This window comes from Molothrus ater, chromosome 9 (assembly GCF_012460135.2).
Source record: "Molothrus ater isolate BHLD 08-10-18 breed brown headed cowbird chromosome 9, BPBGC_Mater_1.1, whole genome shotgun sequence".
Lineage (NCBI taxonomy): Eukaryota > Metazoa > Chordata > Aves > Passeriformes > Icteridae > Molothrus > Molothrus ater.
The window spans coordinates 9,098,212-9,114,788 of NC_050486.2; the positions used below are offsets into that span (position 1 = coordinate 9,098,212).

General features: G+C 37.9%; 1 protein-coding gene across 1 annotated transcript in view; it reads right to left on the minus strand.

Annotated features, from left to right (window-relative positions):
* DENND1B (DENN domain containing 1B) overlaps positions 1-16,577 on the minus strand; it is a 149,459-nt gene that overhangs the window by 94,566 nt on the left and 38,316 nt on the right. Inside the window, exons 3-4 of the mRNA XM_036388022.1 lie at positions 15,830-15,873; positions 650-699 (exon numbers count right to left, since the gene is read on the minus strand). Of these exons, the coding sequence (XP_036243915.1) occupies positions 650-699; positions 15,830-15,873 (94 nt within the window). The remainder of the gene's footprint in view (positions 1-649; positions 700-15,829; positions 15,874-16,577) is intronic.

Consider the following 16,577-nt stretch of genomic DNA (forward strand, 5'->3'; position numbering starts at 1 on the left):
GTTTTCGAAACCAAGTGAGTTCAATCTATTAAATAAATTACATTAATCATTTTGACAAGACCAAATAAATATTTTCATTAATAAAAACATTTTATATTAACAATTTAAATGACTGGCAGCATTATATAAAAACCAGACTATAACTGATACCAGAAAGGTAAGGACTAATTAATTATAAATAATGGTCTGGATTCTTCTCTGAGAAAAATCAATTGTATATTCAGCTACTTCCATGTAATTAAAGTCTTAATTTCTTTGAATTCAAACAACACATTTTCTGTACTGCTCAGTGAGTTTTTATATCCTGGTGCACCGTAACATTTTTAATGAAGCTGCTTAAAGGAAACTGTGTTATATCCTTATACTAACACAGATGGTGCTCACAATTACAGTGTACAAAACTGGGAACTGGAATGTAGCTCTACCTGGACAGAGATATGCCTAAAATTCTGTAAGGATTACATTTTGCTGTGATAGTTTCCTTCTAGTGACTTCATACTTACTTGAACAAAGGGTACGTTTTCTCATCGGCAGGTGCAAGCTCAGGGAATACATTACATTTGCCTTTTCTTTAAATCCTTCCTTGTAATTATGCTAAAAATAATTTTCTATGAAATATTTTTAAATAAATGATAACTGTAGCACATACCTTTCAACATCAAAAGGAAAGCAGAACTTTGGAACACTGTTCAGCACTTCCTGAAAATACAAGCAAAAGAAATGAAGTCAGGGGCTTTTTGAAAAGGCTTTTGAAAGGTCTGATTTTTAAAAAAATGGCCAAAAATACTCATAACAAATAATAAGTTCAAGGAATATATGATTAGAAAAAATACAGCACACGTTCCTGGACTGAAATAATTGATTATTAAAAAGGAATTAGGTTTGTGCTTTGGCAGATTGCAAAGACAATGCCATAGAAGCCCCAGGAGGGAAAGGCCTGGCCTGAAGGGTATTAACACCCTTCACATCCCCGCTGGGATTCCCTTCAACAAGGCCATATGGATTTTACAAGAAGCACCACACCATATGGGTAAGCCACGTCTGCTGCTACTTGTACCACAGACTAGCCACAGGGACTTCTGACAGATCCTGGCTCAAAAATACAAATGTTGTTTCAATTAAAATGCAGGCAGAGAAAAGGGAATGAAGTTGGCAGCAGAATGAATTACAGAGAGGTATAACAACTCTATACATGTTCCATAGTCAAATGCTGAAAGTGATGGAAATCGCCTACTGGTCCAAAGCAGAAATTTATATGATTAACCCTTTGGGTCTCACAAGCAAGCTTTGCTATCAATAAAGGAAAGGGGGTGGGGGAGAGCAAAATCCACCAGATCTACATTCATACCACAGTATGAAAGGATAATGTCTCTCTTTCGTGCAGAATTTTATTTAAGAAGCTGTTTAGTGGCAAATAAAATGTGTTAATTAAAATATAAAAATGCTCCCAAACTAGTCAACGTTTTTCTTTTTAAAAAAAAGTGAATTACCAGATCATTTAGCAGCAAATATTAAACGACGACTTTACAAGATCCTAGAAAATAGGTTTTATTTCCTTGCTCCCAGCTGGGAAAATAAACCCCCTGTGAAATGCTTCAGCAAGAAGAGACAGTTGACATCCATGCAGTTGGTCAAAGCTGAAGAATTCCTTTTTTGTAGCAGCCCAACAGACCTGTATTTCTGTATACAAGAGCTGGTCTGCAAGGTTTGTTTTCAGAAAAGAGCACATTGATTACAAATTTCCAGGGCTGCACATGAGGGTTTAAGAAGCTGATTGAAGGTGTTAGCACTGCAGCCTGAACACCCTGTTTACTGCAAGTTGGACAGTCAACTCCCATTAGGGGAAATTGTGTATTTCAATTCCTACACACTACAATGACTACTTACTTCAAATACTCACGAGGCTCAGTGGATAGAGTAAAATATAAAGAGCCCACACAGGTAATCAGCAAGAGAGGAAGAGTTCAGGAAAAAGACACCTGTGACTACAACATGTGTATATTAGCTGCAACATTTTAAGGGTATATGATGTGCCTCAGCAAACCTTTATGTGATGCTCAATCAGGAAGTCAATGTTTTTAGAATTTCCAAGTCATACAAGAGATTTCAAGGAATCTTAGAACTTTTACTTGGTTGACACAGTGCACGAAAGACACAGATGTGTTTTTGGGAAAGGTTATGAACTCCATTAACAACAACAGCAGTACATAGAATACTCTTCAAAAGGAACTGCTCAAGCACCATCCTACCTGCTCTGAGTGCCCACTGCAGAGGGTGAGAAGCAAAATATAAACAGGGCAGGTAAGCATTTGATTTCTGCAGTCAGGAACAAGCACACACAATGCCAGTAGTAACAATAAAAAACTCTAACAAAAGAGAGCAAGCAGAACAGGCTAATCAAAACTTCTAACTCAGAAACTTCCTAAACATTTCCAAATAGTCTCTCACTTCAGGCTCATAAAGCTTGTTTTTCCTGTTCCAAAGAAATAGTATTTTATTCTTTTTCTAAATCTGCACCTATTCTCACACTATAGGAAGTAATTTTTCTCCTCGCTAACAAGGATTTTAATTGCTGCCTGGTGAGCTTAGCACTGACTCAGAATTGGGTATGGAAATGTATTCATTTATGTTCCCCATTGTATCCTCTTAGAATAAATTATCACGAGAGGAAAAGAAAACAAAAACAAAAAAACCAAAGGTATTAGCTCAATATTTTGACGGAAGAACCTGAAAATTACGGGTGTGTTTTGCAGCGCTGCCCGGGCCGAGCACAGGCCAGGGCTCCCCCGGTGCCGCCCGGCCCTCCCCAGGCGGCCGCGCGCGCTCAACTTCTGCGGAGCGGCCTCTGCCCGCTTCCCAACTGGCAGGAGCATCCCTCGGGGGACAAGTCTTTAAACCTCCGCACTCTTTAAAATTCAACCAGCCAGCAGGTCTATAGACTGGTGTATAAACAGTATAGACACACACACACACACACAAAAAAAAAAATCCTCTCTCAGCTTATGTCAGTGACAAAGCAGCTCAGCAGTTGACTGCTTCTCCCCTGACAGCGTAAGCCGGGTTTACACAGATCAATAGATGGAAGTCCTACCTAGCTTCCAGGGCTCCGCTTTCTCCCTTAATTACAGGTGCTAGTCAGAATTTTCAAATGGAAAAAAAGAAGCCCCCAAGGTGCTTCTAGATGAATTTAAAATGTAAGTGATATTATACAGACACATTTGTGTACATATTTGTGTACAATTACAACTGGTACTCGCAGCAATCTCTCTATTGGATAAAACTGGAGCTCTGTCTCCTAACGGGTCATCATTTTCAATGCTCACTAACCAGCCAGGACTTCCTCCTGAGTCAATATTTACACTCTCAGAAAAAGAATAACATTATTTGTTGTCTTTTATATTCACAGCCTGATAAAATTGTATAAAAATTGATAAATGTATTTACTTCTGAAGGCAAAAGGTTGTAGAGGTCTTCAAAAAGCAAAATAGTTCGATTCACATGTCCCAGGATTATTTCCTCCTCTGGCTCTCACAGTATTAGCGCTTTCAGAAATGGCCCTTGTGTCATAAACAAGGTGTATACAGGGGGAAGATGATAATGATGTAAAAGAAAAAAATTAAGACCCACACAAGTAAAGTTATCTATTTGCTTTTAAACACTGACTAAATATTTACAGGTGCATACAAAATTGTGTTTAATTGCTAAGTTAAAGGATAACTATCTCATTCCTCATGCAAACTCCAAGAGAAAGAAGAAAATCATAAAAATAATATCATGTGAACTGTGACGTGCTGCTTCCCTTGAAAAAAGCTTAAACAAAGACAGAGATTTACAAAAAGGAGGATATTACAGAAGCCTGAATGGTAGGAATTATTTAGTGTTCCTTGCTCGTTTTGGTACCCACTCAGCTAATTCTGTGTATCAGCATTTTATAAAGCACTGTAAACAGTAGTAGAAAATGCTTCTGAATTCATACATGCCAGCTTTGTGGGAAGAAAGGTTCTGATAACTTCATATTCTAGAAAGAAACATGGTCAGTAATTAACTGATCAGTCAAGGCACTTTTGCCTTCGGATAGTTCAGATTTTCCTCTAGATCTAAAGACAAATTATGAAGAATTTCCTGAAACTGTTTTACATAAAAATTAATACCTAATAGTAATACTAATTGTCTTGCTATTCATATCCACAGGGCAGTCCCACCAAAGTCCTGTGCACATCTCACCATTTCATTTGCAGTGTGACACCACAAGATGGGTGTAACACAACTGTGTGACGTGGGAGTCTCAGTGTGGGTGGCAAAACACAGAGCCCTAGATGCGCCCTCTAAGCTCCACCTGCTGCAACACTTCTATTCACAGAAGATAGATAAGAAAATTTGTGCAATCGCAGCTCCCTAAAAATAGACGTGATCTTTCCAGCTAACAATTTTCAGACTAACTTGCAGATAGCACTGTGGTTTTTGACAGTTCTTTCTATGTCAATACAGCTGCCACGTAACACTTCATACATCCCTGACAAACATGCAAAGAGGAAGGAGATTCTGGACCACATAGCAGAAGTTGTCACTAATGGATTCAAGCAAGATTAAAATTCCACTAAACTGAGCTACGTGTACATTTCTACAACCACAGATTGTTTTGACCCACAGAACAAATTCCACTCCACTGCTGAGAACAATTTTTGATCCTCATTTAGTTGGCTAACATGTAAACCACAACTGAAAAGGCCCTACAGACTAATGACTGACATTCAGAGGAATCAGGTTGCTCGTAACACTTAAGCACAGAGCCCTGTGAATACTTGCTCTCTAAAAGGTGTTTGCATCATTCAAAAGCTTATTCAGAGAAATATCCATTGTGTAAAATGATTAAGAAGCTGAATACCTGCAAAGGAGGATGAGATCACTTACAGAATTTCAGACAGATTTAATTTCTCTTGTTATTGCTTCCACCTGGCCACCATTCAGTTACATGCCTCAGGAGAAGATGCCAGACAGGCAGCTGAAGATTTTTAGTAGCTTTGTCTGGTAACTTCGTGCTCTACACAGCAACAAGGGCACAGGTAAGCACACAGACAGATGAGGCAGCAGGACAGGAAGACTTTAGACAACAAGGTAATGGGATGAGCTTGAGATCTCAGAGAAGCAAAATCACATCAACAAGTCACTCATAGAGGTGATAGTGGAGGCCCCAAGGTCAGCTGTCCCTGTGACTGAACTTGGAGGTGGATTGTTGCAGCATCACTGAGAACCAACAGCATGTAAAATACACACAAAAAGGAATGAGAAAAACCTTAAGGACTGGAACAGTGAAGGACCAGGGTGTGGTGCACTCCAGCTGGAGGTATGCTACAGAATGTTCTTGCCCTGTAGAGCAGACTAAGGCTGCTGTCCCAGGCAGCACACTTTTTACTGCTCTCACAGCAGCTTTCAAAGGCACTTCACAAGAAGGAAAGCTAATCCTGCACGATTAATCTCACTGTCCTACAAGACTGAGGCATAAAACTTTCTAAACTACCACAGAGTAAGTTTTAAAATTCAGAGATTTTACTAAATTTTAAATTCTTGGAGTCTCTACTTGCCTATTTGCTCCTGAATCTCATCACATAACCAGACAAAAATAAAGCCTATTTCAGACAGGTGTGTCCAGCATAGTATACAGGGACTCAATTAAAATAACAAGCTCAGTTACAAATAGCAGAATAAAACCAACATGAGGTTCAGCACAGGTTAATTTTCCTGCTTGAAGAAAAAACTCTTCAAATTTCCTGGAACTCATAATAAAAACATAAAAATTGACAATGCCCTTCTTTCCCCTTCTTCTAAGGGGAAAGAAAGGTCCCCTTAGAATAAGTTTAGATTCAAATGTTACCATCTACCTCTACTATTAGCAAGGCAAACAAAAACAAGATAAATACTACTTCACCACAAATCTCTAGCATGCATGTAATATTAGTATTCCACGTAGCAAAAAATAGTTTTCCCACAGTTCCCTGGCTCATGTCAGGGAGATCATCATTCCCTAGGCAGTATCAGAGTTGGGAAAAACAGGAAATATGTCTTTCCACCTCCACTCTTGAGATTACTATGTGAGGAGTATTTAATTTTTAAGGTGGTAGAGTATTTACTACCTTTAAGAAAATTAATTACATTTTGCAGAAAAAAAAAAAGGAAAAAAGGGCTGTATGGCACACAACTTTCTTTCACCATGCAGTAGGTGAAAAGTGGCTTTTTATTAATAAATACTTTCCATATCTCTAACACTATCTGTGAACTCAACAGAGAAGTTCTCTTAACTAGAATCACAGGATTTTTCACATCATTTTCTAAATCCAAATATATCAGTCTCAGAAGGTCAGGTTAAAATCCCCAAGTCATCCAGCATAGCTAAGGGATCAGCAATATTTGTTTCACTCAAGACCTTTTCACATCTCCCCCTGCTTACAACAGCAGTTAAGATGCAAGTCTGGCAGCAGTGCTGAGAACCTCCTGCACATCCTGTTCAGATGCTGTTTCACCACTTGTGAAAAAATAATTACTGTCAAAGAAATCACAAATTGAAAAACTGGTTCATAATTATTTGTTTTACCTGTTGTTTTTTCATTCCACCTTTGAATATTCTGACAGCAAGGGACAGAACTGAACCTATTTGCAATAAACCCAACTCTATCTATTCAATATAATGATTTAAAGTGAAGATTGCAGTCTCAGAAATGTCTGCAAAACAGTATCAAAGAATATCATGAGTAGAGTGTAGTTGACACTTTGGTCAAAAGGCTCCTATTTGCAAGATTTCCTTTTCAGCCACCAAGAAAGGCTATTTATAAAATGAACTATAAAAAACACTACAGATAATGACTATCTGCATTAGCATGAAAATGAAATATACTGAAAAAATCATAACATTTCAAGCACGACAAACTCTACTCCAGATGCGACTTGATATATTTCAAGTTGATTTTTAATTCCAAGCATATTTTGTTCCAAATATATTCCAAATATTTTTCCCTAAGTACTGCATTAGTTACTTAAAAGACAAGTCCAGAAACAGAGTGTCTGTAAATAGTAGGATGCCATTCCTTGCCTACAAAGCTTTTAGTGAACAGCTGGCCAGCCCAGTAAATACCCAGTACTGTGTACACAGAGAGGTCAGCACCAGCCCTGCAGACTGCTCCTGCTCAGGATGGGCAAGAGATTGTCTTGTAAGCACCAGGAGATGCTCTTCCAGAATCACAACTTCCCATTGGTTATTTCATAAAATGACTGCACAGCACAGGCCATGAAGAAATCCTGATTTCACTGGCAATTCAGTAGTCAGAAATCCAAGCATCAGGTAAATTAGGGAACAACCTGAGTGCCACGCTGAGAGAAAGCATCTGTAGCAGAGAGTGATTGATGCAGATAAACAAGGTGAGACAGTCCAAAAGCCAAACCCTTGTCTGGGCTCATCCAAGCCTAAACGTGGAGCCCTGTGGGACAATGCTGGCTCCCATGGGTCAGCAGCAGGGGAAGTCAGGGAACCACACACCACCTTGTACAGGGTACTGAAACCAATGACATGTGGGGGCTGACTTTCTTGGGCTACAAGAATCTACAGCCAAAAGAAAAGGAACTGAGAAAGGAAATCAGCTTCTAAGGAACCTGACAGAATTGTAATTCCTTAAATAAAATTATTTGTGACATTTTTATAAAGGAAACATTTCTTCTTTTACACTCAGCAGAGGTTACATTCTAAGCTTCATCACAGTGCAGTTCAGTAAGAATTGCTTGCAGTAATAGTTTTTCAGTACTAAATTGAGATATTATCAAGTGTGTTGAAAAACGGAAGGAAAATGAAACAACTACAGACCAAAGAGAGAAAGGGAAGCAGCAAACAAGCATTAAATTTAAGTGTTAACTTGCCCCTAGTGTTACCCAATGCAGAAAGATGATTATCCCAAAAAATAAAGTGCAGGGGACATACAACTGGGTGTCTTTTCCCTAGAAGATTGCAATGTACATTCACTTTACCTATAGCTGAGCCTGTCCAGACCTTCTGGCTCCCTGCACAAAGCCTCTGGCAGCTTTACTGCCAGCAATTACTCTGCAACAATTGCAGGCTGGTGTTGCTGCACGTGAGCATCAGTCAGCCACCTCAGCACTCGGCCAATCAGCTTAGCTCCGACCTCTGATACAGCATAAGCCAACTCTGAACAGCTAAGACAGGAGGGAGGCAGCTTTCACCAGCAAGCCAGGCAGCACAAGCAGCTACAGCCAAGAAGATTTTCAGTTCCTTCATTTTGATCAGAAGAAGGAAACTGCCCGTGTGTTTCTCAGGGGAGACACTCATAAATCTAAACTAGCATTCACGACGCTTATTGAAAAAGTAGCAGAAATCATGTTCCTACAGTAGAACTTCTCTATCAATTGAAAGAAGTCTTCCCTCTTCCAAAATTTAGGTTAAAATTCAAGAATGGGTGCCGTGAGTGTTCATTGGCCCAGTAAATTTTCTCTAATCATTGTCATTAGTGCCTAGTGAAGGCTAAAGGGCAGAAATAAGCATGCACTGTACCCTCAGAGACAGATGATTTCTCATATGTGGTCCTTTCATTACCAACTGTACATTAATTAATGACTGCACACAGAAACAGACACACAAAAACTAAAACTTCAACACCTCTGCTTAGGGGAGAAACAAGTAGAGTCTACCAGCCAGGTAGTTCACACACCTTGAAAACTTATACAGAAGTAATGAGCACCAGAAATAGTTATATTTTGATGGATTAACGTATTTCCTTTGCTGATCACCTGCCTGGAACTGCTTCACCTTCCCTTATTCCTGGTCCAAGATCCCAAACCAAGTGTCTTGGATCCTTCCAGCTGCAGCCCACTAATCACCCTTGCATTGCTGCTCCTGTTCTTGATTTTAGTCCCATCAAGTCTTGTTCTTTTCCTGGTTCCTTGATTTCATCACATGTGGATTATCCACTTTGATCCCAAACCATTTCCTAATATATGCAATATGTTAAAGAGTATTTTATTTAACAAAATATCAACAAATTATTTGAAGTGACACTTGAAATACCTGTAGCAGTAACAGTGAACCAAAGTACCTCAAATGCTCTCCAAGTCCTGCAGAAAACTATCATCAGGAAAGGCAGAAGAAGAGCCAATAACCAAACACAGGGTTCAGGAATATTACATCCACTATTTAATACAGAAAGGATAGGATTCCTAAAAGTGCAGCAGAGTAAGCCAGAGATACAAAATGCTGCAAGTAAGAGAGGCAACAAATTGAAGACCGAAATGGAATGAGGGTACTAAGGAAGCAGAGGAGAAAGCATAAGGTATCCCAGAATAAGGAATTAGGGGATATTCGACTGGAATATTCTGAGGGCAGCTGAGGTCAATCAACAATGACACCACACATGACAATTTGGCTGTCTTTCTGGAAGATGTTCCAAATGATTGTCATCACTACTTCAGCCATCAGTTAATTTTTTCTTCTTTGGTTTGGCACATCAGCATAGGCTGGAATCTTATTTGGCTTTGAAATAATCCAAACCAGTAACAGTTATTTTCGATAGGCTGATAGAGAATATCTGAAGGACAGTCAAATACTAATTCTATACTTATTTGAGCAAACAGAGAAAAAACTACTTCTACAAAATGTAGTCCCCCAATATCACAGCTGTATGATTTTAAAAAATGGCTAACATATGCAGACAGTCTATTAAAATGCACATAATTTATTTGACTCAAAATGAAAACATATCTAACAAGTAATTCCATTCATCTGGCCCTTTTTCACCCAGCCTTAAGATATACAAATGTGTGCCTTTTCACCAGAACACAGCAGCTGGGAATGAAAAGAAAAGCATTCAAATGATCATTTTCACATCATATTCCATCGTCTTTTCACCAGCTTCTCCCCAGTCTTTCTTTGAGTCCCATTCTGTTACAAGAGAGCTGCTTTTTAGATCAATTCATATTTCCATAATCCACACTGCTGTTTCTCTCTCTCCTCCCCAGGGTGGACTAACCCCTGCATCCAGAACTATGGCTTACAACTGTCATTAAGACCTGTAACAATAACAAGATAACAAAAGAGCTGGTAGAGATGAGGTTAGCCAGTACCATATGCTGATCAAGTTCAACATTTTTAACTTAAAAGCTCCATAAAACAAAACTCCCACAATTCTGAGAACAAGCATACTTCATGTTGCCACCTGTCCTCAAAATTTCAAGGAAATACCAATTTTTGATATTGGCCTTTTATAATTTTTAAAATTTAAAAAATAAAAGTCTCAAGGACTTATTCTGTCTCTGTTGGGAAGAAATAAAAGAAAAAAGTTGAGAAAGCATCTTGGAATATTCACATCTTGCATGATGTAAAGGTCTCGGTGATTCTGGGTGTTCCCAGCATGTCTTCGTGGGCAGTTGTTCCACAGAATATTTATCAGGACTGAACAGATCTTTCTGTTCACACAGTGCAGTTAGCAACTATAAATACACCTCTGAATGTTTTCCTGCTGATCATCCATCAGCTGGGATTTGCATAGACAAAAAGCATTACTGCCTTACACACACAGTATTTTTCAATAAAAACAGTGTCTTCCAAATGCAAAGCGTCAGAAAATCACTTTATCTTAACCAGATAAACTTTATCTTAAGCAGATAAAGCTCCCTTGCAATGTACAAAATTGTAACGTTGCCATCATCTCAGCAGGGCTAATTGCTTTCCACAAAGATTCAAGTTCGAAAATATCCCTTAACTAAATGCACAATATTTAGACAAAAACACTACTGAAAATTACTAATCTCATTAGATTGATTCCTCCTTTCTCATACCAATGCACCCAAATATCAATCGTACTTATTAATAAACAAACAACAAAATCACCAAACCCTTTTTAAGATTTCCTGATAAAAACAATCCCACAAAGCAAGCACCTATCTAGTTAGCATCAACATTTTTAAACATGTATTTAATGCCTCATCAGAATACAAGAACAAAGCCATCTCATGCAGAAACCTGGTGAGATGCATCCCCTAACAGCACGCCTGCAGCCTTGGAGGGAGTGTAAACAGCCTCATACCTCCTGGGCTCCTGCTGCTCTCTTACGAGAGCACAGAGGAACACAACATCTCACTGCTGGCTTCCACACATTTGTTTGACCCAGAGAACAGATTTTAGCTTGCTTCTGGAGAATACTGAAAAAAACAACAAAAATAAATAGCCAACCTGTGCTATTATTTAAATCTTTAAAAAAAGAATATAATCTTTTTAATGGTGACCTCATTTATGCAATTGCTGCCATGATCCATTTAATTAAATATTCCATCCTGAAAGAAACTGAGCCTTTTGTCTCCAATCAGATGCTCTCTTAAGCCAGGCTTAACTTTCAGTAGTTAAAACATACATTGAAAGTCAAGTGTGTGATTGGTGCTATGCTGTGGGAAGACCCACACACTGGTACTTCTGAGGATTTATCCTTTAAACAACTGCATAGGCACCTGTACATCTTTATGTAGACAAATATTTTCACACAAACTGGGTAGATTTACATATATAGTATCAGACTTAAGTTTGGGTCACTGCAGGATACAAAGCCCACAATTCAGTGGTGACATCTGCATAATGTGATACAGTAAAACTAAAACCCAGATGTTATGTAAAATAGAGATAGTAACATAAAGAGCATTACCCTAACTTCAGAGAAAACAGCAGAAATTCCTCATGTGGGATGCCATATCCCTTACCCATTACTCATCTGCAGGGTTTGGGTGACATGGGAAAGCAGATTTAGACTGCTTGTCTTAGAAAGCAAGAGAAGACAGAATGAAATCTGCAACACAACCAACAGTTTAATGCAGAGTCTGAATTCCTTCTTAACCCACATCTTCAGTTACTAACCCCTTGTCATATTTAGCACTAAAGTGGCTTCTGGTAAGACCATCTCCTGATTTTGGCTATTTGTGTCATCTTCCTGGTGAGATGTTTTTCACCAGCAGAGCAGTGGCAGGCTGAAATTAGAAAATATTGTGTGATTAAAGGGCAAAGAATGAGAACTATTCAATGGACACCACATACTACAGGTAGAAATCACTTCAGATCAATAGGTGGTCAGATTAAAAAGCTACTGAATTCTTACACAGCTAAAAATAATGCCCCACATACCTGTAATTACTAAATTAATAAGAAATGTTTGACCTCACATGCCCCAAAGGTTAAGCCAACACAGGAGGCAGTGCCTCTTGCCCAGGCACTACCTGCTGCTGCTGCTGTCGGCACTGTGCTCTCCTCTTTCCTTATGCTAACACCACTCTTTTCCCAGGAATGTTTCAACTCAGAGAAGCTGGTGGGAGTGTCAGTGTTTTTATTTGCTGAACAGACACGAACAGAGCCATAGTGGAGACATCTGGACACGTGTGACATCAGTAGGGCTTTGCTGCTGACTGCACTGCCACGAGCAGACAAGCCAGTGCCAGGAGAATGCAGCTCTGCCCGGCGACATCAACTTCTGCAGAAATGTGTTTTCTTCTTCAACAGCCAGCAAGTATTCTGTTTGGAAGCCAAGGTGTTGTTTTCATTTGGGCTGCTTTTCTAAAGCCCTTAAAATACTTTCTCCTTAAAAACAAGTGAACTTTTTTTTCCAGATATCATAGCATTAATATTTTTTCTACAGCCTTCCATTTAAAACTGGGCTTGTAAGGCTGAAATGAAACTCTAGTTTCACCAGTCCAAATAAACAAACTAGAAATGTCAAGATTTAAAATATACTGAAGTTTTATAACGGGAAATTTTGCATGAAGGGGATATTTGAACATACTACAAGATAGTGTCTCTAGGAATATACATTCAAAATACATTTTAAAGAAAAAAAAAATCCTATTAAATGGCTACAGCTCATTCTTTATCCAAGTTTGAGCATTGGAGGATAACCACAGAAGACCTATATATGGCTCAAATCAGAAATCTTCACATTTTTCCTACAGTGCTGAGATGATTCACAACTTTTTCCACATGGTCAAACTCATTTTTATAGCACTAATGCCAGTACAACAGTAACTTCTAATTCTAAGATGTCTCAAACAGATTAGTTCTTCTGGCTCTCAAGGCACTTTTTAATAAATACTCCCTTTGAAATGGTAGTGTGGTTCTTTGTACTTTGAATTCGAACCGGCATGAATTCATTTTTTCATTGACAGTTTTGAGAGTTACTAAAAATGGAACTACACCCACCTCAAAAAATAAAATAAAATTCAATGAAAAAAAAAAGGCAAAAACACTTTCTGAAACACTCCTGGCAAAGAGAAGTGTTTTCATTTCCTGCCTTGAAACATTACTTTTTTTTCCCTCCCCCAATCCATGTTTTTCTCTTTTCCTTCTTATTCTGGCATCTGAGGAATTACCAGAGAGAAAATAAGTGGTTTCCCTGCAGTCAGGGCAGATAAGGAAATCAACAATGAATCTTGCAAATTCTTTTGTGGTACCAAACCCGTGCCTTAATATTTCCTTTACTTGACAGACTGTAAGTAATTGTGACAAATCCCTGGTCTTGTCTTCCTCCTGATCAACTCTAGTTTCTACATCTCATCCACAACAGATCAGGTGTTTAACAAAACAGGAGTTTGGAAAGACAATATTTAAGAAAAAATTGCACCAAAAGAATATTGACCAGCATCAAAGAAAATGGTAGGGCAGAAGAAAAACAGAAGATTAGAGAAGAGCAAGCACTGTGAAGTTCAGACATACTTAGAGGAGAAATGTGAGAAAGAGGAAGAAAATGTCAAAATGGCTTAGACAAGTTTTCTTTGGATTATGAAAGCAACAAAAAGGTGACATGATAAACTGTAGAAAAATTCAGGAAGAGAGGAAAATATTTTGCCCACTGTTATCACATCACTGTGCAAACAGACAGCCCTTCAATTTTAGGAAAGATGATTCTTTGGGATACATCCAAAAACTAACTCACACATTTTACATTTAAAATAGAAATGACTGAAAAACAGAACAGAGAATATTCTTCTTTTCTTTTCTTTCTTTTTTTTTTCCTTTAACATACTCCCCACAAACTTTCACGGAAATTAGACCTGATAGTTTTAGTGGGGTTTTGATTTTTAAAGAAATTAAATCTGGTGGATACTCAGGTCTCCAATCCTAACCTACCCAGTTCAACATGCACACACACATGCAGAGAAGGCTTCTGCTGATTTCACTTCATGACTTGGCTCAGAAGGGGTTTGCTTCAGAAGCTGCTATATATTCTGTTTAAATCCAGCGGTTCTAATAGGAAAATTTCCCTTGCAAGGAGGATTAAAATACCCTTTTTTCCAGGAACACAAGCAATTGACTTGAAATGCCAGAGACCCTACACAACTGAGACACTGTGTGCAGGCACAGGTTTTTCAGAGCCCAAAGGCATAGTGCTGCCTGAGGCCTGTGGTGTTTATAGATTAGGTATGTCTACTGCATCTTTGTAGGATTCCCCTCCAGTCTTTAGTGGGCTTCATCTTCTAATCATTTTTCTATACCAGCTGTTCTTTGAATAACCTTCGACTTCCTCAATAAGCTCCCATTTCTCTTCATACATAATTTCTCTTTTCATTTTTTTTAAGATCAAGTCTTTCTTAGGGAAAAAGAACAAAACAAACTAGAAAAAAAGAATTTAAATGACAATGAAGATGATCATCCTGCAGCCAGGATAATTATCAAAACTTGCTGATTGCCTAGCTGAGAACATATAACAACACACTTTGCTCATTTGTCACTGTTTTACAGGCTGCACATTTCTGACTGATGCTATTCCTGAACCACACACTCTACTTTCTATGTTTGTATATTTATTCCTTTCATCATGAATCACCTTATAGCTGTCTTTATAGAATCTTGTACTATTGATTAAAAAAAAAAATCAACAATTTATCAACACCTGCTGTACAACAAGACTTTCAGATCATCCACTGTGGTGATATTACCAATGAAGAATATGTTTGCCTCAATATTAGTATAAAAACAAGATGCAAAGAAGCCATTGGGACAGAGATATTTATTATCTTTTGTTGCTTTATATATTTTCTTTTATGAAAATAAAAATATTCCCATGCAAGAAACTCTTGTAGAAGGTTGCTGAAATAATAAAATTTAGTAATTTCATTAGATTTTAATATTAATAACTTTCATAACATAGTCATGGGGCAAAAAACCTAACACACTAATTAATAGCTTGCTGTCACTACAAACAGTGAAATAATCCATCAGTCCTGTATGTATAAACTTTCCTTTGAGGATTAATTATAGATAGAACATAGGATTTTCACACTTTCAGAATCAGTAACTTTAGATCAGTCTCTTATAAGGGTCTGAGGATTTTTTTTTCCCCCAAGCAAATAACTAGGGTATCTCCAAAATATTATTAAATAACTACCTAAAATCTTACATTGAAAAGGATTAAAGGAATTGACATGCTAAGAGGACATACATGGGTAGCTCTTCAACTTTTTTGATTGGGTGGTTTTTAATAACATCAATGTTCAGCGAAGTTCTATTGATAATTTTTCCCACATTTTAAATCCCAAAACAGTTAAAAAAACAACATGTCCAACAGGACCAGCTGATAAAATACTCTATATCAAAAATAAAGTGATACAGAGAATTAGCACGAGATTCCATGCTCTACAACTGCCATTGAGTATTCCTGTCACAGAGGCAATCTAATCACCAAGCCACCAGTTGGGTGAAGGCTTCCACCCTGCTATCATTAGCATCTGCCTCCATGCAGCTGAATAGAAGAGCTTTTTTATTATTATTCTAACATAAAAAAAAGTTCAATCTCATGTTTCCAACCTGGTCTCCAAAGTCCTCCGGGAACTTCCACAGTACCACTGGATCTGTAAATAATTGACAGACAGCATTAATCAGAGGCAAAGGAACAGAGTACTACAGTCAGAGTATATTAATATTAAAGAGAGGGTCAGCTTAGCATCAAGCTTTGAGGCAAGTGCAAAAGTATATCTAAAAACTAAGGAAGATACTGGATTATTAAAAAGACTTATTTCATATTTATGAAAGTGCATGTTTATTGTTTTACATATGGCAGCAGGTTATAGGGTAAAGAACTCTTTTCATATTCAATTCTTTATTCCTGAAATACCTCATTCTTTAAGCACATTTAATTTTTACTTTTTAATTCAATTAAGAAATAAAGAGATAGAAAACCTCTTTTCATCCCAGGAAAAAAGAACAAAAAATTATAACAGGGGAAAAAAGGCCTTTATGAAAGTACAGAAAAACATCCTTTGTGGTTTTAAAGATAGTACCAATGTAACCAGCACACTCAAGGAAGAGTTTAGACAAGCTAGCATGGTTCAGTATTTTCTCCTCAGACCCATTTAAAACCAGCATTTCAATACCTCGAAGTTTTCATTAACCACTTGCAAACTGCTAATTATAAAAATAATCAGTTATTTAGGCTACATATTAGTCTTCACTTAATATTGTTTTGAAAGCCTCTGTCACAAGGATTGGAACCATAACCTTTCAACAAAAACACAAACTATGAGCTTCACCCTGCCTACCCTCAAAGCTGTTAATC